The sequence below is a fragment of the Cetorhinus maximus genome, chromosome 18 (assembly GCF_964194155.1).
Source record: "Cetorhinus maximus chromosome 18, sCetMax3.hap1.1, whole genome shotgun sequence".
Taxonomy (NCBI): domain Eukaryota; kingdom Metazoa; phylum Chordata; class Chondrichthyes; order Lamniformes; family Cetorhinidae; genus Cetorhinus; species Cetorhinus maximus.
The window spans coordinates 38,949,164-38,975,300 of record NC_135896.1 but is presented as its reverse complement, the minus strand read 5'-3'; the positions used below and the strand labels follow the sequence as shown (position 1 = coordinate 38,975,300).

At 37.4% G+C, this 26,137-nt stretch overlaps 1 protein-coding gene across 9 annotated transcripts in view; it reads right to left on the bottom strand.

Annotated features, from left to right (window-relative positions):
• Window positions 1-1,269: 1,269 nt before the first annotated feature.
• mark3a (MAP/microtubule affinity-regulating kinase 3a) overlaps window positions 1,270-26,137 on the bottom strand; it is a 220,291-nt gene continuing 195,423 nt past the window's right edge. For 3 of the 9 annotated variants that reach the window (XM_078562458.1, XM_078562457.1, XM_078562456.1), the window contains exons 16-19: window positions 24,352-24,612; window positions 18,883-18,909; window positions 5,654-5,698; window positions 1,270-2,902 (exon numbers count right to left, since the gene is read on the bottom strand). In XM_078562458.1, coding sequence (XP_078418584.1) covers window positions 2,557-2,902; window positions 5,654-5,698; window positions 18,883-18,909; window positions 24,352-24,612 — 679 coding nt within the window. In that variant the 3' untranslated portion in view covers window positions 1,270-2,556. Of the gene's footprint in view, window positions 2,903-5,653; window positions 5,699-10,852; window positions 10,937-18,882; window positions 18,910-24,351; window positions 24,613-25,590; window positions 25,786-26,137 lie in introns of all 9 variants that reach the window. The other 6 variants (XM_078562464.1, XM_078562465.1, XM_078562466.1 and 3 more) reach the window with 6 other exon arrangements.

Here is a 26,137-nt window from a genome sequence, read left to right as displayed (position 1 = left end):
AGATGGTTTTTATGTATCAATTCACACCTCATTTGGGCACAACAATTGCTTCTTTATTAGATCCGTTACCACTCTCTTGGCTGTTGTATCATGAAGTCTTTTGCTATTTAATCTCCCCTGGCCTTCACCCTATCACAGGCCTTCTTCCTGCCCCCGCCCCCATTCCACTGGTTTAAAAGCTCTTACATTTCTATCTTTCTTCAGTCCACCTTGCTCCCACTGATCTTTCCGGAACCAGAACCGGAAGCTCGGGGTCATGCTTGTGCAATGAACTGAGGGGTTCTGCAAAGCGTCACCCAGTCTGCATTTGGTCACCCCAAAGTAGAAGAGACCACATTGCGAGCAGCGAACACAGTCATGGACCTGAAACATTAAATCTGTTTCTCCCCACAGATGCTGCCTCACCTGCTAAATTGTCCAGCATGTTTTGTTCTGATTTCAGATTTTCAGCATTTGCAATATTTTGCTTTTGTATTGGTGGTTCCAATGTTGTTTTATGAACTTGGTGGCTGCTATCACTTAGGTTTATGAGGAGGCAGCCTCTACAAATACATTGGCAAAATTCAAGTTGGTCTAGAGGAATGGCGCTAAGCAAGCTGATTAGCTGGCCTGGGTTCTTGCTGCAAATCATCTTCAGTTTGGATCCATTGTTCATACTTTGCGTTTCTTTTGTACTGAATGCAAATGAAGAGATAATTTACTGCAGGATAATGATAGAGATATGGATGTGGCCTTTGATAATTGAGAAAATTCATTTGTGTTCTGAAGGATCTTGTTTTAGCTGTTTGCACTCCACTGTGCAACTAGACAAATATGAAAACCAGGTGTATTGATCCAAATTATTGGAGGGTTAATGGCATCTAGCTGTAATGGTTTCCAGCTGTGAGAAAATAAAAGTATTAAAAATTGTATAATTCCACAGGAAAATTCCATGCCAACCAAGCTACTATTCTAATTGAAAAAAAAGCTGTATCTTTAGAATACTATAAAACTAAAGAGGTGACCTTACTACAAAAATATTTGTAAGAGTAATGTGCTTTTTATAAGTCTAGAAGAATTTATTTCCTAGCATTTGAAAAACAAACAAAGGTTTCCAAAACGAGTGGGAAAACTGAAATAAAAAGATTTGATCTTCCATTTGACCAGTTTCGATTTATGTGATTACATTTGTGTTATTCTTTGTTTTAGTTGCTAGTGGGCTAGTTAGCAATGTATGGAACCATGTGTGTGAAATAAAAAAAAGGAATAAAATTTATACAACTAATACACTGATGTAGAGATCATATATTTGTGTGCATACTTACATGCATATTTTGCAGTGAGTAAATTGATATGTGACATTGCAGAAATACATTTTAGTTTCTTTTCCTTTAATGAAGAGTTGTGAACCTTAAATGTTGACAACTTACATTGATTTTGTAACTCCTGGCTCATTACAGAACATTAAAAAAATGAAAAAACAAACTGTATAACAGTATGATGCTGTCCGCAAAACTAAGTTACATTATTTACATTCCAAAGGACAGTACTGATAGTTTGAAAAAAAAACATAAAAACCGCATACTTAAATGAATAATGTCCCACAGTGCCCAATTGTTAAATTACAGACTCAAACATTTTTACTCAGCTAGTATGTGTGCAGGACAGACTGTATTCTGTATTAACAATAATTACAGCTAAATAAAGTACGGCCGAACAAAACTGTTTCCAATCTAAGCTTTACTGTAAAGAAACCAAAACAATAAACATATAATTTTATGCCCTAATTGATTAAGGAACAGTCTTAGATGGTGATATTTTCTACAATAGAGAAATCCTAAGTGTGGTTTAGCATCTGTGATCTACAGTACTTAAATCATTTCCAAATCACAGCACCCTTGGCTTAACACAGGTAATTTTTATAATCACAGGCCTAAATACAGCTGAAAATTTTCTTCCATTAGTAGAACTTTTTGTTTTATAATATGTTTTACAGAAACAATTAGCCCATAGTTACACACCTTCCACTGTCTGAAGGCCATTAATCACAACTGATGGAAAATGAGTTTATTTGTTTCTTACAATTCATTGTCTTTGAAAAGCTAAGCACCTGAATCAGTACTAACAGTGGAAGATATACAGGTTTGAAAGCACAGGAGCACCCCCATGTCTCCCATTTAACAGCATTTTAATCAGAAGGGTTTTTTTGGAACAGTTTTTTTTTTAAATACAGGGATCATACTTACATAGGATAAACAATTTTCAGTTTGTTTCACAAGTAACTGACTCTGAGCCAATTACAAATGTTTGAAGTAATTCAGATGAAGGGGCAAGCTGTTCAGGTAGTAGGATACTGGCTGTAGTGCACTTTTAGAAAAAGAAAATCTAGTCTTTGATCAACTTCCCCACCCCCTCAGCAGCTTGTGAATTTCCATTGTTTTACAATGCCATGATCTGAAATTGCGAGAAGTTATTGCATAAGCATTATCCTATACATTTTCTTCAATAAAGTTCCACCAGTGTTCAGAAAAAAACACTCATGAAATGCTGCTTAAGAAACTATAGCTTAACCATATTTTACAGCCTTAATTCATTGGCAATTTTGGAAGCAATGTTTTTGAAAGCTATGGATGTTCCTGATATTCGCTTAAAACGAACTCCATTAAGTGACAGTCTTGGCAGTTTGCAGACCTCCATCTCCCACTGGACAAGGTTTTCTGCATGCCCATCGCCATGGACACAGAAGAGCAAGAAACGCTCGCGCTGTTCATAATCACAATTGTTTGCATCAAGAACCTTTCGGATCTCCCTCATCATGTCATTGGGATCCATGGAGCTGGTCGTTTTCATACTCCAGGTAAATCGGAGTGAACGGGGCTTTGCTTCTTTGATTTCGTCTTTTTGATCCCCAGATACATTGCGACTGCAGAAAACAAAAAATTTGGGCAACCCAAACATTAGAACATAGAACTACATTGTGCTGCTTCTACTTCTTTCTTCCGTTTTATAAATACATGCAATCTGTCAATAAGCATGCGCCAAATACAAGCTGTGTTGGGGTTAGTTTCTTAATCTCTGCAGTGTGATATTCATATACCTAGAACAATACTACATATCATCCCTTAAAATAATTACAATAAAGTTCATTTTCATAAGTGTTGCTTTGTTAATTTAGCATAATTTACACGGTTATCTTTGGGCTGCTGCATTTTTACATCGTTGCAAAAAGTTTTTGGATGAGTATCAAAATCAAAGTAGTAGTATATCCTAGAGTCCGTGATCTGAGTGCACTGTGAAATCAAAGTCCAATATGATGCAATGCTAAGTTTTAAAATATCAGCTTTTTGTTGTAACATTGGGAACTTTATAAAACTTAGCCTGGTATGATTTTCCTGGGGGAAAGTGAATGCTGCTTGCATCTCCTAACATTAAAACTGAGCTACCTGAGAAACTAAACTGTAGAAATAATAGGTGTGGAGCTCTCTTGTGGGAACGCAAAGTGTAATAAACTGCACACTGCAAGCTACAGATGCCCATCTCAGTCTTGCATATGTAGCACAACATCGGTGTTAAATGTATCTTTCATTTAAAATCTAAGATTTATATATAAAAATATATCGAATGCAGCTTTGCATCAGTTGAACTGTAATAGTCAACATCTAAAAACTATTCTTTCCAAATATTTAACACTTCAAAAATATAGTCCAATATTTATAAATACATTTTAAAAACAAAAAATGGTGTTGATCTGGTGCTCAGCTGATTAATCTGCTGTGCCCATGAGGTGGAGCTGTGTTCAAAGCTACATATAAAACATATTCAAACAAAAGCAAGGTTAGATGTTGTAAAATATCTGCATTAAGATTCAAATAACAATAAAATAAGGGTTATTAAAAAAAAATTCAACCTGATTATTTGAGTTCCAAAACAATTTTTTGATCAGCCAGGCATCTAACATGCAAAGAAACCATAACCACGTTTAAGAGTCTCCAAACTAAATCGACAAAGGTAGGTAGAGCTGCCACTAAAATTGTACACTCTCTCATTGTAGGGACTCACCCCAACTTACCAAAGGCTGTAAGACTGATGTGCAAGGTGGTCAAGTGTGCAAGAATTTAACTGACTAAAATTGTGTACCTTGCTTGCAGAGCACTGGTTGACTTCTCACTGTTCATTTAGCTTACTCTGTTAGGTTTCGGTTTGCAGAATTAAATGAAGCTGAGTACAAAGTGCCTCAGGTGCCTGTGGCAAATCCACCTCTCCAAGTGCTATTGATGATCTAGGTTTGCTGGTCACTTGCTGAGTTGCAAGGCTGACCAGCCTGATTCAGGTATTGGTTACTAAGTTTGCCAGAGAAAATTAATTAGGCTCCAGTCTCCCATTGCCAAACAAGTCCTCACTTTAAATTCCCCATTACCCTCCAAGAGGATCACTCGTTAGTGATCAGACAACTCAAAATTCTGCATTTGGTCCTCGGCAGGCAAACAGCAAGTACCACAAACTGCTTCCAAACAGCAGTGAGCAGCACAATTTAATGCCAAAAGTGTGTGTTTTGCCAACATCTTGGTGTCCAGAGCATGAATGTATACTGCTAATTGGGGAAGCATTGCGATTGCTTGCTTCTTTTCTGCACAGAATTGCAGATAATATGACTGCAGTTTGAGGTCAAAATGTCAAGCAGCTGTCATGTCAGGTTTTAATTTCTTCAGAAGATATTTAGACAAACAATCACCTTCAGAATGATGGAAGGACCTATTGCTAGGTTAGATCAGCTAGGTTGATGTTCTAACCATGCAAGCCCGATGCCACTTACCAGACTTGTTCATTATAACTGCTTAATCTAGGTCTCTGCAGCTGTGGTAATGGGTGGGCCTGTCATGCAGCTATCTCACCTCATTATTACTTTTCAGAGCAAATTTAATCCACTTTCTGTACAAGGATTTTAGAATGTATATTGTGGGGGTACTTTTTCTCTCTTGATGTAATGATCTTACCTATCCGCGGGCTTTTGTTTTTTTTAAAAAAGCATTCAGATGAAGGGTTTTAAACGAAACACTTTCTCTTTTTTGACACCTATAGTTAGCATCAAGCATTCCCAGGTGTAGCATGGGTTAGCTGTAGAATTCAGTTTCCCTTTCTTAATTTAAACACCAGTTTTTAAACTTCACCCTCAGAAGGTCAAACACTCCTGCAACTATTGAAACATTTCCATTTCACTTATAAGAGCATATTGGCCCAGTGAGCCTTTCCCATTTGTAATTGGGTAATTTGACGTAGAACCTGACACCAACTGGACAACTTATACCGACCAACCTACAGCAAATTTGAATCTAGGTCCTCAATACTAAAAGGGGACCCAAATTTTGGTTTGCAGTTTTTGTTTGCATTGCCTTGGATTAACAATAACAAAATATTTAAAATCTACAAATAGATTTCATTCTTCGACTAGCCTTCAACTTGTAGAACTGTAATAGTGATGGCTTTGTTGAAAACCTCTATGTTATACTTACAATATTATATATTACTACATATTATATATCAATGAAAATTTTATCTAAGGAAGTATCAATATTTCCTGAAATTATGTTTTCCAGTAACTAGGCTGCACATATTTTTGGCAGGCCAATATTTGGTTACGCTGAGGTACATTTACTAAATATATACACATTCTCACCTTGAGCCCTCAAATCTGCCGTTTCTCTCAGGTTCAGTTGGGACCCTCAATGAAAGCAATCCGAAAGCACAAGTGAGTAAAGAAAGAAGAAAATTCTTAAGCTTGTGTTATGTAGGCTGTTACATACTAGGTCTAACCAAAGAATCGTTTATGTAATGCAGACAGAAAACATGCCTTTTCTTACGACTGGCAGAAAATTCTATCCACGTAATCACACTTTTAACATGAAACCCTTGGTAAAAGCACAGTGTCATTTGGTAATTTATTTATGATATGCTAATACAGCAAAGGCCACATGGAATAAGAAAAACCTTCTGCACTGCTTTCTACAAACGTAACTGGTGTGATATGAGGAGAAAGTAAATATGTTTGTGCTTTGCAGGGAAGGTGGAAGAAAGTAATCACATAAATGTTGAGGATGTTGGCCTAAAAACACCTGTACCTAATTCCTGGCTTAACGTTGTAGTTGCATTCCTGCAAAGTGCAATTTTAAATGAAACAACGTTAAGCGAATCAGATTTTCCCATTACAATCAATGTAAAAGCTGCAGTTAGGTTCTGTAGGACCTTTCTTTTCAGAAATAAACATTAAAATATTATGTACATCCCTAAATTCCTTTTCTTGGATAAGTTTAAAAATATAGAAGTAATATGCTAACTTTTTCAATAGTACTCATCTCCCATTTGCCACTTCTCCCGTCCGGGGATCCTCCCACTTGTCAACCCTCCTGCTTGTTGCCTCTCCTGCTCGCTGCTTCCCTCACACGAATCGTTGCTGAAAGCGGGAGAGTCTGCCAGCGGGAAGGTTAGCCAGTGGGAGGGGCATGGAGCATGAGAGGCAGGGAGTGGGAGATTTGTGGGGCAAGAGAGACAACGGGCGGGAAGGTTGGGGAGTTGGGGGTGGGGGAGGTGTTGGAGACTGGGAGAGGCAGTGAGCAGGAGAGTTGGCAAGTGGGAGGGGCAGGAGTGGGAGAGGCCACTCTAAAACAGCACTAATCGGGTCACGCGAAGCTATGTTGACCCCAAACTTGCTAAAATGGAAGTTCCAGTGCTAAGTGCAGATAACGGCCCAGTATGCCTATTATATTAAAGCAGAAAGACTTAAAACGGGGATTTACTGTACTTCATATGATTACATACTGAGTATTAATCACTAGCATCAGGGAGAAGCAAGAGTCAGATTTATATAAAACCAGTGAGCAGTGCTGCAAGAAATCTAGTAACTTGTTTACAAACAACCTGTATTTATATAGCACGCTTAACATAGAAAAATGTAAGTTGAGCTGAAGAAGCACAAGTTATGCGGGGTTCCCAACAAATTGTTTGAGGTTTTAATGGAGGTACAGAGGTCGAAGGAATTCCAGAAAGTGGGATAACAGGTTACCAATGATGTGGTTAGGGGGTAGTTGAAGACAGAGGTGCCCTAGTTCCAAGGCCAGAAAATGGAAAATTTTGCAGTGGGGAGGTGGGAGGCGGGGAACATGGTGGACAGAGGAAGGAGATCATAGAGATAGGCAGAGGCAAGGATGTGGATAAGAGTTTTGAATTTAAGGCATCGGGAGACTGGGAGCCAATGCTGCACAGGGAAAATGGTCAAGGATGACTTGGTGTAAAATAGGATACAAGCAGCAGAGGTTTGGATCAACTGGAGTTTACAGAGGGTGGAAGATTAGAGGCCATCCAGTGCAGCATTAGAGTATTTGAGGCTAGCAGTGACAAAGACATGAGATGAAGGTAAGGTAGGGACAGAAGTGGGTTATAAAGGCAAAATACTGTGGATGCTGAAAATCTGAAACAAAAACAAAAAATGCTGGAGAAACTCAGCAGGTCTGATAGCATCTGTGGCGAGAAAGACAGAGTTAACGTTTTGAGCTCTGAAGAAGTCATACGGACTCGAAACATTAACTCTGTCTTTCTCGCCACAGATGCTGTCAGGCCTGCTGAGTTTTTCCAGCATTTTTTGTTTTTGTTTCAGAAGTGAGTTATGGTATGGAGCTGAAAGTCGGTGGTCATTGTAATAGAGAGGAGATGGGGTTGGATCCTGAGTTTGGAGTTGAATAGTCACGGAGGTTACAAGCACGCTGGTTTACCCTAAGGCTGCATTGTACTTGCTTGTCCTGCTTTCTACCCTTAATGTCACCATTAGCACATCCTTTAGCTAATATCACCACCGTCAACACCCCTTTGTCCTTTTGTCTATGACATTTTTGGCAATCTCTTTGCCTCCATCTATCACTGGCCCTCTATTCAGCTCTACCTGTCCCACCCCCCTCAAACAGCTTATATTTCACCTCATTTCTATTTTTCTTTAGTTCTGATGAAGAGTCATATGGACTCGAAATGTTAACTGTCTTCCTCTCTGCAGATGCTGTCAGACCTGCTGAGTTTTTCCAGCTATTTTTGTTTTTGCTGCATTTTACTTCTTGTGTCTTGTATAGGTAATCTATTTTAATAGATTTCATGTCTATTTAGGTTACTAGAAATTTATCATATTGCCTTTGAGCACAATTTGGAAGTTGACACATCAGAAGTAACATATAGTTCTACAGCTTCCAATCACTGCAAACGATAATTTGTAAAATTTAAAACTACAAAATAATTAGAAATTTACTGAAGGTGAGTAACAGCAAAGTGCAAGAGAAGATAAGAGAACATAAAGATAAAGCACAGAAATCAAGCAGTTCTAATCAAAGCTGAAAATTCATGCAAAAAACTAATTATTCAGGAACTAATTTCTCTAAAAAGGAGCCTCAGATTTCAAGGTAATGCACCACTCGTGGTGCTTCATACTATCTTTCTTGTTATATTTCCAACCTCTCCTCCTATTTTAAACATAATTACAATTTGTGTAAAATGAACATTGATGCAAATGAATGAAAACATGCTGACAAAATCAAGTATAAAATTTTCCTTTGATATTTGGATTTCAGTGGTTATAGATTTAAGTAGAAATTAAGCAAGAAATATAATACTCCCAATGCTTCTCAGATAACACCTTGCTGCAAACCACAATAATACACATTTGGAATTAAACAATTATGGCAGATTTGTTATATTATCTAATTTACAACTAACACATTCTTAAACTTGCATTGCTGTAACAATGAAAAAGTTGGTATAAACCTGCTACCTGATCAGCAGAATGATTTATATAATCTCTTGTGCATCAATTAACACCTATCATACAGAATTCTCTCCATTCAAGTACAATGCTTAAATTTGCTTCCAGCATAAAATGTTGCAATTATTCTTAACATTAAATACAACCAGCTGCAAAAACAAAATAGGAAACTGCAGAAGTCTAATCATTTTAATCTAATTATGTGCTTTTTGATTGATTACACTTAACTTGGAGCCTAATAAAATTAAAATGTAAACAAAACACTTATTGGAAAATGTGTTCAAATTTCATCAGAATTAAAAGATACACTACCAGTACAGAATGCTCACAGACATTTAGTGGCCACTAAAGTGTAATATGCTATCAAATCAATGAATAGGTTAATTGTTAAATTCCTGGGTGAACTGAAATTCCTCTTCAAATGGCAAAATCCTTTCTCTCTGAAATTAACAATGCAGAATAGAATTACACATTTCAAAGCCTTTGTCACAGATTCTGTTAGCAGGTTTAAAGAATGAAACAGGAATTCTCTCATCTGTGTCAGAGGAGAAATTACAGGCCATGTTCTTTAACATCTTCACCGCTTTTTCTATCAATAAAGCAACAGACAAAACTTAGCTATGGAGGTCAAGATGGAACATACTGACAAGAAGTTTCCAGTAATACGATTTTTAATTAGCCATATGTGGGATGGAAGAAGAAATAGATAATTTGATTTTAAAGCAATATGGGTTAAAATTATGGCGTAGAATTTTTGAAGTGAAATTTGACTTTCAGATTTAACCCAACCTGCTATATTCACTGTGCACCCAAATGCATTTTCAACAGGTTAAAGGTTAATCTTAAATGAATACTATTAGTCATTCATATTTAGTGGGAAGTTGAACTAAATATTAGGTTTCCCTGCTGAGTTTTTCCAGCATTATCTATTTTTATACTAGGTTTCTCGAGTAGTTTAATGTGTATGGTAGCATTTTAAAAAAGGACATGTTGTAGTGAATGCACAGGCTCATAGATAAAAATGCCTTGACTGCTGATAATCCTACCGGCTCAATAAATCTGCAATGCAGTTTAACATTAAATTTAGGTCCAAAAACAATTTAAGAGACAAAGAAAACATTCTTACTGCAATCAATTTCAGAACATCCTACCTATTCAGTCTAATGTCTGAAACAATTCCTTCAATGATACTATTTCTGTGTATTCCACATGTACAATTCATTGATAATCACAATGACATAACCACTAATACAACACAAGGAATTTAAGAAATCTGAATCACAATAGAAAGCAAATCTGATATGAGCAGTATAGATTGAAGTCCCTGTATTTGGATTCACACAGCTAATTGTTTTATGCACGATATTGCTGCTTAATTTTGGGCTGACAATCTTCAAGTCAGTTGATATATTACACTACAATGAAACAAAAATATATTAATTTTTCATTCCAATGCAAACTATAAAATAAAGGCCAGACTTCCCTCCCACTGTGTGCATGTTAGAAGTGCATATAAACCAAAAGTACAGACTCCTTAAATTAACATTTAAGAGTCAATGCTTCTAGAAACATTTCCTTAATAAATATGCAACAAATATTTTATTACTCAACTGCATTGAACTTATTACAATTACAGCCTAACACATTCCTATCCCTTTAGTCTGCATTCAGGACTAACCAAATGGTCTTTAAAATGTGCTGAGAAACAACATATTGAAACTAACATAGTTTCTCAACAGAGAAACATTCAACACATCCTGAGTGGTGTGAGCAAAGAAGAATGCCAGTTCTTTAAAAAAAATCCAGACGGGAATTTCTTGATTATGTATTAAATCTAACTGTTATCATAACCTGAAACATTTCTTAGTTCTGTCCAAAACAATTCTGTATGAATCACATGATGTCTGAAGAACTGTAACTTACTACTATATTTATGTTTATAGACAGTGGAAAAATCCTTTGATTCTGAGATCTGGAAGAGAAGAGGAATTCTAAACATAAAACAGGGTTTTGTAAGTGTGTAAGAAAAGAATTTCAGAAATAAATGTCAAAAGGAGGAAAGATTTAGAGGCTGAAGACTTACTAACAGTCTTTGATCCTTGAGGAGTATTTGCGGGCACTGATTTGTTCGAAGTCTGCCGTTTTGATGGGTCAATAGTGACCCTGAGAAGAGGAAAAATGTTGGAGAATTAAACTGTACATATAGATCAATCAGTCTGACAGAAGTTAGCACATTGTGTGCTGATGGTCCCACTTTGTTACCTATGGTTGAAGCAACTTAGAACAAAATTAGAACAAAAACTAAATTAACTTCCTCATCACTGACCAAAGATGCACACAACTACTTAACTACATTCCTCCTCAGTAGTGTCAAACTACTCACATTAACCATACAACTGACTCACAGTGAATCTCAGGACAAATGCTGTGGTAGCATGAAATGCATTTCACATGTATGCAATGTCTGTCAAGTGCTGAATGAAGATACAGCCTTTATTTTCATCTGTATAGAAAACCTCAGAACTTTGCAAGTTTCACGCATCTCTATGATTGTTATTACTTTCCCACTCTTTCTTATTTCACTCAGAACTTCTACCAACTCTGCTTCACTCTCATTTGAAATGGTGGGAGGGCAACCAATACCTCCAAAAAACAGGTTAACTGGTCAGTTATCGCACTGCTGCTTGTGGGACATTGCCTTGCATAATATGACTCCTGAATTTGACTACGTAGCAATTTATAAAGACAACAGGCTGTGAAACACCTTGGAGTATCTTGAGGATATGAAAAGTGTCATACAAGTTCATTATTTTTCCTTCCTCGTGGAAAGTACCTTGCATTGGACATTTAAAAAAAACAAATTCTTGGGATGCGGGAGCTGCTGACAAGGTCAGCATTTATTGCTCATCCTTAATTGCCCTGAGATGATAGTGGTTTCACACAATTAAGTCAATCATGTTAGTATGGAACTGGATTTAAATGTAGACTAGAATGTGTAAGGGTGGCAGGTGTCCTTCCTAAAGGACATTCGTGAATCAGTTGGATTTTGTGACAATGTGACAGCTTGGTCATTTTCACTACCATCAGCCTTTTCCCCATTTTTAAAAAACTGAATTAATATTCTCGAACTGCCACAGTGGAATTTGAACCCATTCTCTGGATTACTCCTCAGAAACAATGGCGTGGTCAAGTGTTGGAGTGTCTGACTTCAATGAACTACACCAATGCGTTTTATCACCAGCAGTCCTCCCCATTTTAATATATTTTTTAAGAAGTAATAGCTTAAAATCACTTTTTCTTCGAAGGGCTGGTGGACCCGGCATAACGATTTAGACTTTGAATTCTGTCAGTGTAAGAACAATTAATGAAATGATTTACAGAAAGGTATAAAATGTTATTTGTTACTTAAATTTAAATGTCATAAGCAACAGCAGTATTTTGAAAGAGGATATCATCCAGATTTGGAGGTTGATAAGTGGTTTGAAGTCATTAAAAACTGTAAAGACATCTTAGTTATATTTTATGAATATTAAAAATTGCTGACACATTATTTTGGAATATATTATATGCAATATATTTGTTCAAGATCCTGTAGTGAGAATGGGGAAAGCCTACAAAATTATTGCATACTTGACAGGATGAAGTATACTTTATATAGTTAATAAAATGAATCACTCATTTTGAAGCAGAAAGGGCTGGCAAAGTTTTGCAACCTACAGATTACGACGATTCAACAGATCTGATTTTTTGGGGGATGGGCGAGGGAAAAACGAGAGAAGAATTGTGCGTTCAAAGTGAAGGATGAAAATCATAGCAAAAGCAGAACATTTCCTATTTGCACTATGTATTTCAAGCATTTGTAATTATAACATGACCAGATACAGGGTTGAGCCCTCTCTTCCAAACCTTTTAATGATGTATCTTAACCCCATTTTCAAAGTATCATCTGTATCAGTTTCAATTTTTTTACTTCATACACAAGCCATTTTGAATCAGGAGTCAAATTATGAGTGGTGTTGGGCAATTGTTAAACTTATTCACTTGGGATCCTTACATTAAGTAGAAGGAGAGACTTTCAATTGATTAGTTTAGCCTAAATGCTTGATGTGAAATGATAGCGTCATTGATACAATCCTTCTCAAATGTATTGTTCTGCTCTATATTACTAAGATAAATTTTTAATTTTATATGCTTCAAAAAAATCAAATTAGTAATCTTGAAAATTCACATTTTAAAAACAAAGAATGCAACCAAACCTAACTCTAAAGAAAAATCACATTATTTTGTCTTAGGAAGTATAATTAACAAAATCATTGAAAATTTGAAGGTTATCTGTGATGTTCTAAAAGAATTTACGTGCAGGGGATAGGAACACGAGGAAATTTTTGTTCTCATGAACAAGAGTTTAGTTATCAGCTATAAGGTACATAGGATTTTGATAACCATAATCGGAAAAAATAGCTAATTCTCAATGATTAGTTGTGAAAAATGCTACTGAGCTTACTTCATCAGATAACTAAGAAACTTCCAGTATTTCCTTTGGTCAGTGATAATGAAATAGTTTGCAGTGATTGAATAGTTTACAAATATCATCAAATATTTGAGCAACGTATCATTCTGGATATTTCTTCCATTAAAATCAAAAAAGTGTTCTGAAGTGTACCTCTGACTGGTCTGTAAATCCCTCTCAAATCTGGATATTTTATAGTGTTAATAGGTGATTAGGTTAGGGAAAGAATGGATGAAAAAGAATATAAATTCAAAGAATTTTAATGACTGTATACTCAACAAAAACAAATGAAAAAGAAAAGGACAGGGTTAAAATAACCATGCTTTAACACAAGAATTGTTTCAAATCTGCTGGCAGAATTCTAACCCTTTTAATCATTCGAAAAATTTAAATGCACATATTACTGTTAAAAGCAAAATAGAGCCAGAAATTTGCACTTAATGCCCAACTGAATTTATTGGCCAATCTGAATTAGAAGTCTGCTTCCTACAGTGGTTTTCAAGCGTTAGGTTGCAAATCCACTGCTGAAGAAACTTCTCTGGTAGTACTGCAGGGTTTTTTTCTCTATAACAGCTAGATTGACTTACAGCTGTACATGCAAAAGTCTGGATTTGTAGAATTGCTTTCAAGTTATTATTTGCAACTATTAGTTTTGCCTCTGGGTCAAACTGAGAGTTCCAGCCCTACTCCAGGAATTGGAGCACATAATCTAGGGTGACAGTTCAGCACAGCAATAAGATGCTGCAGTGAAGTAAGTGCTGTATTTCAGATGATATGTTAAACTGAAGCTCTTTGTACCTTTGCAAGTAGAGATAAAAAAAATCATGGTGCTATACATAGAGAAGCAGGTGGGGGGAGGAGGTGGGGGGGGGGGAATGTTCCTACCAACATATATTTCTCGAATACTATCACCTACACAGACTAACTGATCATTTGTCTCAATTTATTGTTTGAGACCTTGCTATGTGCAAATTGAATACTGTGTTTGCCCATAATTACAACAACAACCACAACTGCACTAATAAAGTAATTAATTGTCTATGAAGCACTTTGGGATGTCCTAAATATGTGAAAGGCATTAAATAAAGCACTCTTCCCTTCTTCAGTGTCAACAGTGGCTCAGTTGGTACCACTCTTGCCTCTGGATCACAAGGTTCTGAGTTCAATTCCTTCTCCAGGGCATGAGCACAAAAATCAAGGCTGACACTCCACTGCAGTACAGAGGGAGTGTTACACTGCTGGAAGTACAGTCTTTCAGATGAATGTTAAACCAGAGCCCCATCTGCCTATTGGATGGATGTAAAAGATCCCATGGCACTATTTCGAAGAGTGGCAGGGGAGTTATCCCCAGTATCCTGGCCAATATTTATTCTTCAATCAATATCAGAAAAGAGCATATTATCTGGTCATTGCTGCTTGTGGGAGCTTGCCGTGTGCATATTACATATTACAACAGTGACTACACTTCAAAAAGTAATCCATTGGCTGCAAAGTACTTTGAGATGTCTGATAGTTGTGAAAAGCACTACTGAAATGCAAGTATTTCTTTTTTTCTTATTTCATCGGTCTGTAACTCCCTCAGTGGCTAGGACGGGTTACACAAAATTTCAGTAACAAAGCTACCTTGTTGCCTCAACAGGCAACCACTATGTCTACACTGCCTGTTTGTGCACTACTTGGTCAACTTTTGGCCTCAGAAGTACAAATAATTGGGCCATCACTTTACAAGAGGGAAAGATTATCAAAGGAAAAAGCTCTCTGACAAATTTAATAATATTTAAAAACAGTTGATGAAATAGAATAACATGTGGAATGAGAAAGAGCCAGCAATGCTTTTTTTTCATGTACAGTATACAATCTAGACCATCATTGGCTCGCTCCAACCTATGTTATCTCCTAGGAAAAGGTTTTTTATTTTTTCTTGCTGTTCCTTCCTATCCTAGATTATTTATCCTTGGCATGAAGTTTCCACAGTCCAGCTGCACAGCAACTATGGCATTAATATTTAATCATTTTTAGATATATTACTTCTTAGGAACTTCAATCCATTCCTAACCAGACATTTAGTCACACTGTTTTTCTTAAACAAGTGGTTAATCAATGAATTTGTCTGCATCTCTGTTGTCTATGCCTATATCTATTTTTGAATATCATTTCAAAAGTTCTAATTTCCAGAATCACCCTCCTCACTCTTTCCTTACTTCTTTTTCATATATTAATCTCTTTTTCAATGTGGGTGTCAGAATTTCATAAATATTCCAAATGTATCTTCAACAACTGTCTATACAAAATCAGAGCAACTTGTTTTGGTTAAGTTAAATGCTCCAAAGATGATTCCTGTAACTCTGCTTACCTTTGTGATAATAGCTTCATAGTGACTTCAAAGTGATATTCAGTCAATAAACCTGACCTAAACTCAGGGGGGGATTTTCTCCCCGTCGGGAGGGTTGTGCGGGGGCAGGTGCGGAGCCGATCAGCACCCCCGATCAGCTGGGCGCCGCCATTTTACGAGGGTGGGCCAATTAAGGCCCGCCCAGTGTGACGCGCACCCAGAAGCGCTGAGCACTCCCTGTGTGGGCGGGGGGAGTAGGCTGAGTTGGGGCCTACGCTCTTTTGCACATGTGCGTGAAAGAGCACAGAAATCTCCCTGAAGCACAAAGCTGCCTCAGGGAGATTAGTTTCACGTATAAAACATTGAATAAAGGAGAAAAATATTTTAAGGACATGTCCCCTCATGTGAAACTGTCACATGAGCTGGGACATGTCCATTAATGTTAATAAAAAATTTTCCAACACTTTAAAAACATTCATGAAACCTCATCCCGCCCATGGATGAGGTTCCATGATAAATGCAAAAGCCGCCTGGGCTCTTTGCCCGCCCGCCAACCTTAAGGTTGGACGGGCAGCTCAGGTCAATGATTTAATTGATTGTTAAACGGCCTTAATAAGCTTTTGACAGTTCAGCGGGCACGCAGCCGAGTTGGTTGTGCGTCTGCCGAACTGAAAATCTGAATGGTGCGTGGTGACGTTGGGATGTACGCCCAACATCACCCCGCGTCATTTTACACCTCAACGAGTGGGCCCCACCCCCACTCGCTGAGCCGAAGATTCTACCCCCAATCTTTTTCTTTCCACTTTTGCTAATGAAAGTATCTGATCATGTTTTCACACTTCACATTTCGTCTTGTACTGGCCACAACTTTGTACTTATGCGCAATAAATTCAACTCTTTAACTCATCATATAGCTATCAGCTGACCACATAACTTTGTATCACAGCGAATTTCTGAAACATCACAGGGAACAACCTTCGCAATGTTTTTTTTACAAATTCTAAAATTCGGTAGACACAGAAAAGACCACAGCAGAGACCACAGCAGAATTCCATCAATAAATCTCACACCTGGGGCTTCATTTTCAATCCGGGGTCGGGAATCCCAGCCCAGATCATTTGAGTCTTGACCCCACACTGTATCTATGTCGCTAACACAACACTATTTTAAAAGGAAGCTTCATGAATTGGGCTGGAGGCAAGGGGCCTCCCGGTGGTGCTGCCAGGAAGTAGGAATTGACTCAGAGTGCAATTCTCAAAGGCAGGCGGCAGTCATTATTGGATTTGCCATTGTCTTGCAGAATAAAGCAGGCAGGACATCAGAGAGACAGCAGCCCCAAGGCACAGCTAAGTGGCCAACAGTCAATGAAGAGGTACTAGAGCTATGTTCAAATAACCACCTTTTTCCAAACAATTTTACTTTAGCAGAAACATTACTTAACAGTTCCTCACATTGATCCTGACAGCTATGTACTAATGTGCACCAGATGGTTCTTTTCCGATCTGCAATGTGAAAATTGCATTCTTGTCCACCCCAGCCCTTCAAGCTTTTCAAGGAGCTTAACAGGCTGTTAATTGGAGGAGTGAGGGTTGCTAGTTCCTCCTCCGCCACCCCACACCGCAGCCCCCCCACCCGACTGTTGCTTTGAAAATAGCAGTGCGTTCCAGAGGTGTGAGAAGAATGAAACACCATCTGAGAGTGCTATTTCCAAAGCACGCCTGTGGGTGACTGAAAATCAAGCTCCTGGGATCTAATCTAGAGCATTTGTGAATCTTTACTACCTTGTACTTTCTATTGTTAATCCAGTTTACAATCCAACCAGCCAATTTACTATTAATTAAATGAGCCTTATCCTTCTTATAAATTTCACATTTAGAATCTTATCAAATGTCTCAAAGTCCAAGTAATTTACAGCAACTGAAATTACCTTGTGTACCAATTCAGTTAACTCCTCAAAGAATTCCATTACAATTGTGAAACGTGACCTACTTCACAGCAGTTTTTTTTAATGATGTATTACAGCTTTTAGGCAATATATGTAATCCTTCTGAACAATATTATTAGATCAATGTGCTACATAATATTTAAACTAGTGAACATTACAGTATCCCTAGTAAAATGCAACTCCTTTATAAAGTATAAATTTGACTGCTTGATGCCCCATGTACTAAAGACAGCAAGTCTGCTGCAATGCAGAAATCGTCCCTATTGCAAAGTCCTTTTTCCACTTAAATTAATCCATTAAAATGTAGCCCAGCGAAAGCATATCATCTTCCTGACACAATCAGGACAATGATACCCTGGGGAAAGGCAGCAATCCCAAAGCTAGTTCTTGAGCAAAAGGATATGTTTTAATAACCATTTAAATAAAAATATGTTTCTTCACCAAATATTTTCTCCAGAAAGTTTAAAATTTCTGTAGTAATGACAATTTTATAAAGTATACCTATGTTCTCATATGGCATGATGTCAATCCTGAGCTGGGATACTGCATGTTTTCAAGGTAGCACCTTCTAATTTACTAAAACCTTGTTTAAAATTCCAATCTTGAGGAGAAAAGAAATAGATCAGACGGCATAAAAGATTTCAGAGACACATGAAGACTGTACATCGTCTCTCATTTTAGAAAGGTATACCATGAGTTACATGGAGTCCTACCCAAAGAAATGCTTTCATAGAAGGGAAAAGCACCTTAATCTAACTTGCAAATCTTTTCCATAAGGTATGGCAAATCATCCCTGTTCTGAGAAGGATATTTGGAAGACAAAATTATACCATTTGCCACAGAAATCCAAATGTTGCTGCACCACTTGAATCCTAAATCACACTTCCTGCAAGAGGCCTTAGTATTGCAATCACAGAATCTGCTTCCCGAGCCAAACACAGTTTATAAAACAAATGCCGTTTTCAAAGTCTATTGCTGTTTTACAGCATGCCTTTTTTCAATTACGGAAACTTTAACATATATCCCACTCATGCTTGGTGTACAAGTATTAGTAAAAAAGCAAAATTATTCCATCAAATCTTCAGTTAATCATCATGAATCTCATTTAACAGCAGGTGGTTAGCATGCTCAGCTGTAGATATGTTTAGAGCAACCAGATTAGAGCACTCTCCATCATTATTAATGATTTAATAGTATATAATCTTCCAAGTAAGCCATGGGTAACTTTTTTCATATAAGCAAGAAATCGTTGAGTTATCAAGGTTGTGAAACCAGGTTTCAGGTGATATTGCAGATCAAGCCAATTATGTTTTAAATCCTACCTTTTGGAAAACCTGAAAGACATGTTTCTAAATTAAAAAAAAATGAGAAGCAAAAAATGTAAACAAAGCCCAAACATATGTTATACAAAAAATTGCATGTTTGATGCCTAAGTCAAACAGCAGGGATAAGAAAAATGGCATGATGAGAGGATATAGCAATGTGGCATTGCACACAAGGCCTAGCTACAACTAAAATTCACATTCCAGTCACGTAGAAATGTATGACTGCCCCAACAGACCAGTCAGGACCAGCTCAATCCCATTTGTTAAAATGCGTTTCTTCAGGCATTTTCCATAAATAACTCAGATTAAGTTTATGGCACATAATATGACTGGACAACTGTGATGGGTGAAAGATGCAGTGTTTCAAATATGTCCACCATCTTATAGCCACATGAATTAAATACCAACATATATAAACTATTATCATTGCTTGCAATATATCTGCCAGGAGGTTCTGCAAGGCCATGTGCAGCAGTCATTTATAGCTTTCTACAATTGCTATCTTAATAAACATTACCTCAAAAAAGAGGTTCAAAATGTAATGTGGGGTAACTCATTCCAATCAGGAAAAGATCCAAAATAACCTGCATCTTGCAAATATCTTACATTTTTCACCAAATCATTTTGTTTGATTTATTCTATCTTTAAATTATATCCCCAGACAGAATAATATCTACTTCTGAGTTTTTTTTAGTTGGATAGTTAAGAATGCTCTGGTAAGATTCATGGAAAACGGTCTTCCTTTTTAAACATTATACTGTAAACTCATGCTCAGATATTGGTTTCCTGTCAAGAAAATCTTACTATAAAATGGTGGAAGACAGGAGATTTGATTAATTGTTAGCAATACAGATATGCAATCTAGCAAGTAGAAAAAAATTGAGAGTTGAAAAAAATTGGAATTCAAAAGCAGATTTCGAATTTACGTTTGGACACATATAAGCAAGGTGTTTGCAGACTAAAATGCCTATAAACAACACCATGTAGAGCTTGAAAAATATTTTATCCAATCACCCATTCAAGTTATTACACTTTTTACAGTTTGCAGCAATTAAATACAATAATACATTATAATAGTGACTACACTTTAAAAGTACTTCACTGGCTATGAAGCACTTTGGGATGTCCTGAGATTATGAAAGGCACTATATATATGCAAGTCTATTTTTTTTCTTTAATAATGCTAAAAGTCATTATAAAACTTCCTGCATCACAGGAGCAACTTGGCAGTTATCAGCTTAGTCCAGTAGTACCACACCTGCATTTGATGCAGAAGGTTGCGGGTTAAATATCCAGTCGAAGAACTTTTTTTCTTTATTCTTTCATGGGATGTGGGCATTGCTGGCAAGGTCAGCATTTGTTGCCCATCCAAATTGCCCTTGAACTGAGTGGCTTGTGAGGTCATTCCAGAGTCAACTACATTGCTGTGGGTCGGGAGCCACATACAAACGAGCTTGGGTTAGGATGGCAGAATTCCTTCCCTAAAGGACATTAGTGAACCAGATGGGTTTTTACAACAATTGCTGATAATCGTCATGGTCACTATTACTGAGACTAGTTTTATATTCCAGATTTATTAATTGAATTTAAATTTCTCCAACTGCCATGGTGGGGTGTGAACTTCAGAGCATTAGCTTGAGCCTCTGGACACTCCTAGTCCTGTGACACTCCACCATGATGCTGGATTACGAGTCCAGTTGCCACTACACCACCATCTCCCCAAACTTGAGCACATATTCTAGGTTGACATTTCAATGCAATTCTGAGGGAGTGTTGCAATGTTGGAGGTGACCACCTTAGGAGGAAACTTTGAACCAAAACCTATACTGGATCCCATAGCACTACCTAAAAAGCAGGGGAGCTCCCCCAGTGTTCTGGCCAGCATTTATTCTTCAATCAGCACTGCCAAAAATAAACTAGCTCTCTTATGTAGAGAGGGCATTTAAACTAAATAGTGGGGAGTGGGGTTGATGTGTGGAGAGATTTGGAAAGTTAAAGAGAAAGAACATTGCAATAATGCAGGATAATGATACAGGGAATGATAACCAAAGTGTGACAGGAAGGCACAGAGGGTACAAATATAATCAGCAAATAGGGTCAGAGTAAGCAAAAACAGTAAAAAAACAGAATTAACTGCTCTTTATCTGAATGCTCGTAGCATTCGTAACAAGAAGGATGAATTGATAGCATTAATAGAAATAATTACAGAAATGTGGTTGCAATGTGGCCAAGGCTGGGACCTGAATATTCAACCTGAATATTTGGTATTTGACATGTCGGAAGAACAGGAGGAAAGGAGGTGGGCTAACTCTGTTTTTAAGGATGAGATCAGTACAATAGTGAGGAATGATTTTGGTTCAGAAGATCAAGATGTGGAATCAGTTTGGGTGGAGATAAGAAACAGCAAAGGAAACAAGTCACTGGTGGGAGTAGTTTACAACCCCTCTAATAGTAGCTGCACAGTAGGACAGAATCACAGAATATACATTAAGAAATAATTGGGCTTGCGGGAAAGGTACTGCAATAATCATGGGTGACTTTAATCTTAACATCGATTAGACAAATCAAATTGGCAAAGGTAGCCTGGAGGATGAGTTCATAGAGTGTATTTAGGACAGTTTCTTAGAACAATACGGTCTGGAACCTACCAGGGACCAGGCTATTTTGGACCTGGTAATGTGTAATGAATGAGGATTAATTAAGGACTTCTTAGTAAAAGGCTCCTCTAGGCAAGAGTGATTTTAACATTCTAGAATTTCACATTCAGTTGAGATTAAGAAATATGGGTCCATAACTAATGTCTTAAATTTAAACAAAGGCAATCACAATGGTATGAAGACAGAGTTGGCTAAAGTGGACTGGGAAAATAGTTAAAAGATAAGACAAGAGAGATGCTAGGCAAACATTTAAGGAGATATTCCATAACTTTCAACAAAGATATATTTCATTAAGAAAGACTCCACCAAAATGATGCACCATCCATGGCCAGCTTAGGAAGTTAAGGGTGGTATCAAATTGAAAGAAAAGGCACACAACGTTGTGAAGATTAGTGGTAGGGAAGAAGATCTGCAAAGGTTTAGAAACCAGTAAAGAGTGACTAAAAAAAAGGAGAAATTGGAGTACAAGAGAAAAAATGAGCAAGATTTTTAAAACAGACAGTAAAAGTTTCTGTAGGTCTACAAAAAGGAGAAGAGTAGCTAAAGTGAGCATGGTCCCTTAGAATGAGAGACTGGGGAATTAATGATAGGATACGAGGAAATGGCAGAGGCTTTGAGCAAGTATTTTGTATCTGTCTTCACAGTGGAAGACACAAGATGCATCCTAAGAGTAGTTGAAAATCAAACAGCAAAAGGGAGGGGGGGAACTTAGAACAACTTGTATCACTAGATAAAAAGTAATGAGAATTCTAAAGGGACTTAAGGCTTACAAATCCCGTGAACCTGATGGCCTGCATCCTGGGGCAGCTGAAGTGGCTGCACAGATAGTGGATGCATTGGTTGTAATTTTCCAAAATTCCCTAGATTCCGTAAAGGTCTCAGCGGACTAGAAAACCACAAATGTAACACTTCTATTCAAGAAAAGAGGGAGACAGAAAGCAGCAAACTATAGGCCAAGTTACAGTAATGTCTGTCATTGGGAAAATGCTAGAATCCATTATTAAAGAGGTAGTAGCAGGACATTTAGAGAATCATAATACAATCAGGCAGAGTCAACATGGTTGTGTGAAAGAGAAATAATATTTTACAAATTTATTAGAGTTCTTTGAGGATGTAACAAGCAGGGTGGATAAAGAGAAACCATTGATGGAGTGTATTTGGATTTCTAAAAGACAATTGATAAGGTGCCACCATAAAAGGTTACTACACAAGGTAAGAGTTTATGGCGTTGGGCGTTATATACTAGCATAGATAGAGGACTGGCTAACTAACAGGAAAGAGAGAGGCAGGATAAATGGGCCATTTTCAGGTTGGTAAGCTGTAACTAGTGGAGCACTGAAGGGATCTATGCTGGGGTCTCAATTATTTACAATCTATATTAATGATTTGGATGAAGGGATTGACTGTATTGTACTCAAATTTGCTGACGATACAAAGATTGTAGGAAAAGTAAGTTGTGAGGAGGATATAAAAAGTCTGGAAAGAGAGATTGATAGGTTAAGTTAGTGAGCAAAAATTTGGCAGATGGAGTATAATGTAGTAAAATGTGAGGTTGTCCACTTTAGCAGGAAAAATAGAAAAGCAGAATGTTATTTAAATGGAGAGGGTCTGCAGAATGCTGCGGTACAGAGGGACCTGAGTGTCCTTGCACATGAATCACAAAAGTCAGCATGCAGGTACAGTAGGTAATTAAGAAGGCAAACAGAATGTTGGCATTTATTGCAATGGGGATGGAGTATAAAAGTAGGGAAGTCTTACTACAGCTGTACATGGCATTGGTGAGACCACACCTAGAGTACTGAATGCAGTTTTGGTCACCTTAATTAATATAGGGACATACTTGCATTGGAAGCAGTTCAGAGAAGATTTACTAGGCTGATTCCTGGGATGAAAGGGTAGTCTTATGAGGAAAGGTTGAGCAGTTTGGGCCTATACTCATTGGAGTTTAGAAGAATGAGAGGTGATTTTATTCAAACATATAAGATTCTGAGGGGGCTTGACAGGGTAGATGCTCATTGAATGTTTCCCCTCTTGAGGGAATCTAGAAATAGAGGGCACAGTTTCAATATAAGGGGTCTCCCATTTAAGGCAGAGATGGGGAGGTATGTCTTCCCTCAGTGGGTTGTTAGTGTTTAAAATGTTCTCCCCAGTGAATAGTGGAGGCCAGGTCATTGAATATGTTCGAAGCGGAGTTAGACAGGTTTTTAATTGACAAGGGAGTCAAGGGTTATGGGGGATGGGCAGCAAAGTGGAGTTAAGGCCGCATCAGATCAGCTACGATCTCACTGACTGGCAGAGCAGGCCAGAGGGGCCAAATGGCCTACGCCTGCTACTATTTCTTATGTTCTTATGTCATCTCATTGTTGTTTGTGGAACGTTCCCGTATGCAGTCTGTCTGCTGCCTTTACCTACATAAAAACAGTGATCATTCTTGATATACTTCATTGGTATTTCCAGACATCCTGAAAATATGAAAGGCACTATTATATAGCACGTTCCTTGGTTATTGCTAACAATATTATGCAATAAATGATTCTATGAAAGTGGCAACTTCAGCCACCCAGAATATAAACCCAACACTATTAGATAGTGTTGGAATGACACCAGTAATAATTCTTTTGCACTGCTTTTAAACAGCAGGCTCAGGTTCAAGTTGTGGCTAAAAGTTCAATCTAAATTTGTCAAAATACTAAAACACAGGAATGGATGCCTGTCAAATACTTTTACAAGCTCTTTTAATGCCAAATACATATATTTTATGTAAATTGCCATCTTGTACCTTTATTCAAATTCTTACAATTACACTTACCTTCGTGTGAGTTTTGAGGTTAATTTACTAAAGAGATTTGTGGAACCTCTGCTTCGTGTCTGTGATAGAGGAGTGGCATCATGAGACAGTGTGGGTGATGCAGGTGGTCCATTGTACGTAGCATTTCGTCGTTCTCTGAGCTGACCACCATGGAAAGTGCTACGACTGGCAGTTCCTCTGGGGAAACGCATGCGGTCGGGAGTGGTGGCGCTGCTGATACTGTGGGTGGAGGTCACAGGTGTCCTCTGACCTGGTGCAGTGCTACAAGAAAATATTATAAAAAACATAACAATTACTGTAATGAAGCAGTGTTTTGTAACTCGTAAAGCTCCAATATTGTTGCAGAACATATTAGGCGTTAAAAATACTCTCAATACACTACTAGTTCTCAAAAAGTTATTTCTAGAGAAATAGAATGCTATTATCAGCTGACGTGCATCAGGAAAAGTATCTACTTAAACAAGTTAACAGCCAAAGCTGTCTACTGTTGAAAATTTGACTTGGATAAGATAAAAATACCAATTATAACAATAATGTTAAGAATAACAGCACTGTAAATATCAAATTAAAAAGTCAAATTTACAATTGCACAAGAATGTATAATTCTGGCAAATAAGCACAAACAGCTTAATTGAACATTGAAAGCTTTTCTATTAACTGAAATTGACAAGAATATCATACTTGTAGAACCTATTGGGAGTGGAAATTTTATCTGCAATCATCCAATTTCATTTTTCAATGGTCAGAATTGTGTATGAAATGAAGTGAAACTAGAAAATGATTACTTAAGATTACAGTTTGTGTGAACTGCTCACAACTGAAAGTAAATGGATGGTTCCCTTAGTTTAAGAGCCAAGAGAGAACTATCGCATTTATCCATTATCCATGTGGTACTTAGAATTATAGCCCTAATGAATAGTAATCAGAACTGCTGATCTGCAACTTTAATAACTGAGTTAGTTCAGTTTTATTCTCTGCTTGTTATGCTGATGAATTGGTTCAAATTATCAATTTAACCTAGAAACAAATCATGTGTTAACATGGTTGCAATCAAATGGGGCTATAATTTTACATAAATATTTCAGGACAGAGTAAGTATGGGCACAGAAGCCATATTGCAGCTAAATCTATGCAACTGTTTACAGATTCCAATATATATATATAGAAAAATTAAACAAAAATAAAACAGGTAAAAAAATATCAGCAGGTAGTTTTAATGAATTATCCTCCTTTGCTTACTTAGGCTGGAAGTTATCTGCTTCATTGTCTATTGCAGGCATCATCTTGGTAGCATACCCTGAGCCTGACATGGACATTGACTTCTGATGTCGCAATCGGGCAGAAGTGGAGGATGTAGTAGAAGCGGATGTAGATGCAGGAGGAGATGCATATGCAGACGCAGAACTAGTCGCACAAGCAGACATTTCTGTCAGGCTGTGATGAAGTGTGGTTGAGATAGAGGCAGAAGCAGACAGAATACAACATGGAGCACAATGTTGAACAAGTGCAAATTAAAAGAAAGCAAACACCATGCTGTTTAAGAAGTTAGCTGCGATTTTACCTTTTAAATTAAAACAACAGAGAAGACAGAAAAAGAAAAGCAGTTTAAAACTGCAAAGCAATAACGTACTCTACAGTTATTTCAGTACTATGTCCAATGTAATTTATAGGCAATAATGCTATTTCAGCATGTGAAAAGATCTATTACAAGAGAAAAATAGAAACATATCATACATGAGGTACCACCATTGCAACACAGTTGCATTTGGATATTATATTAGAACAA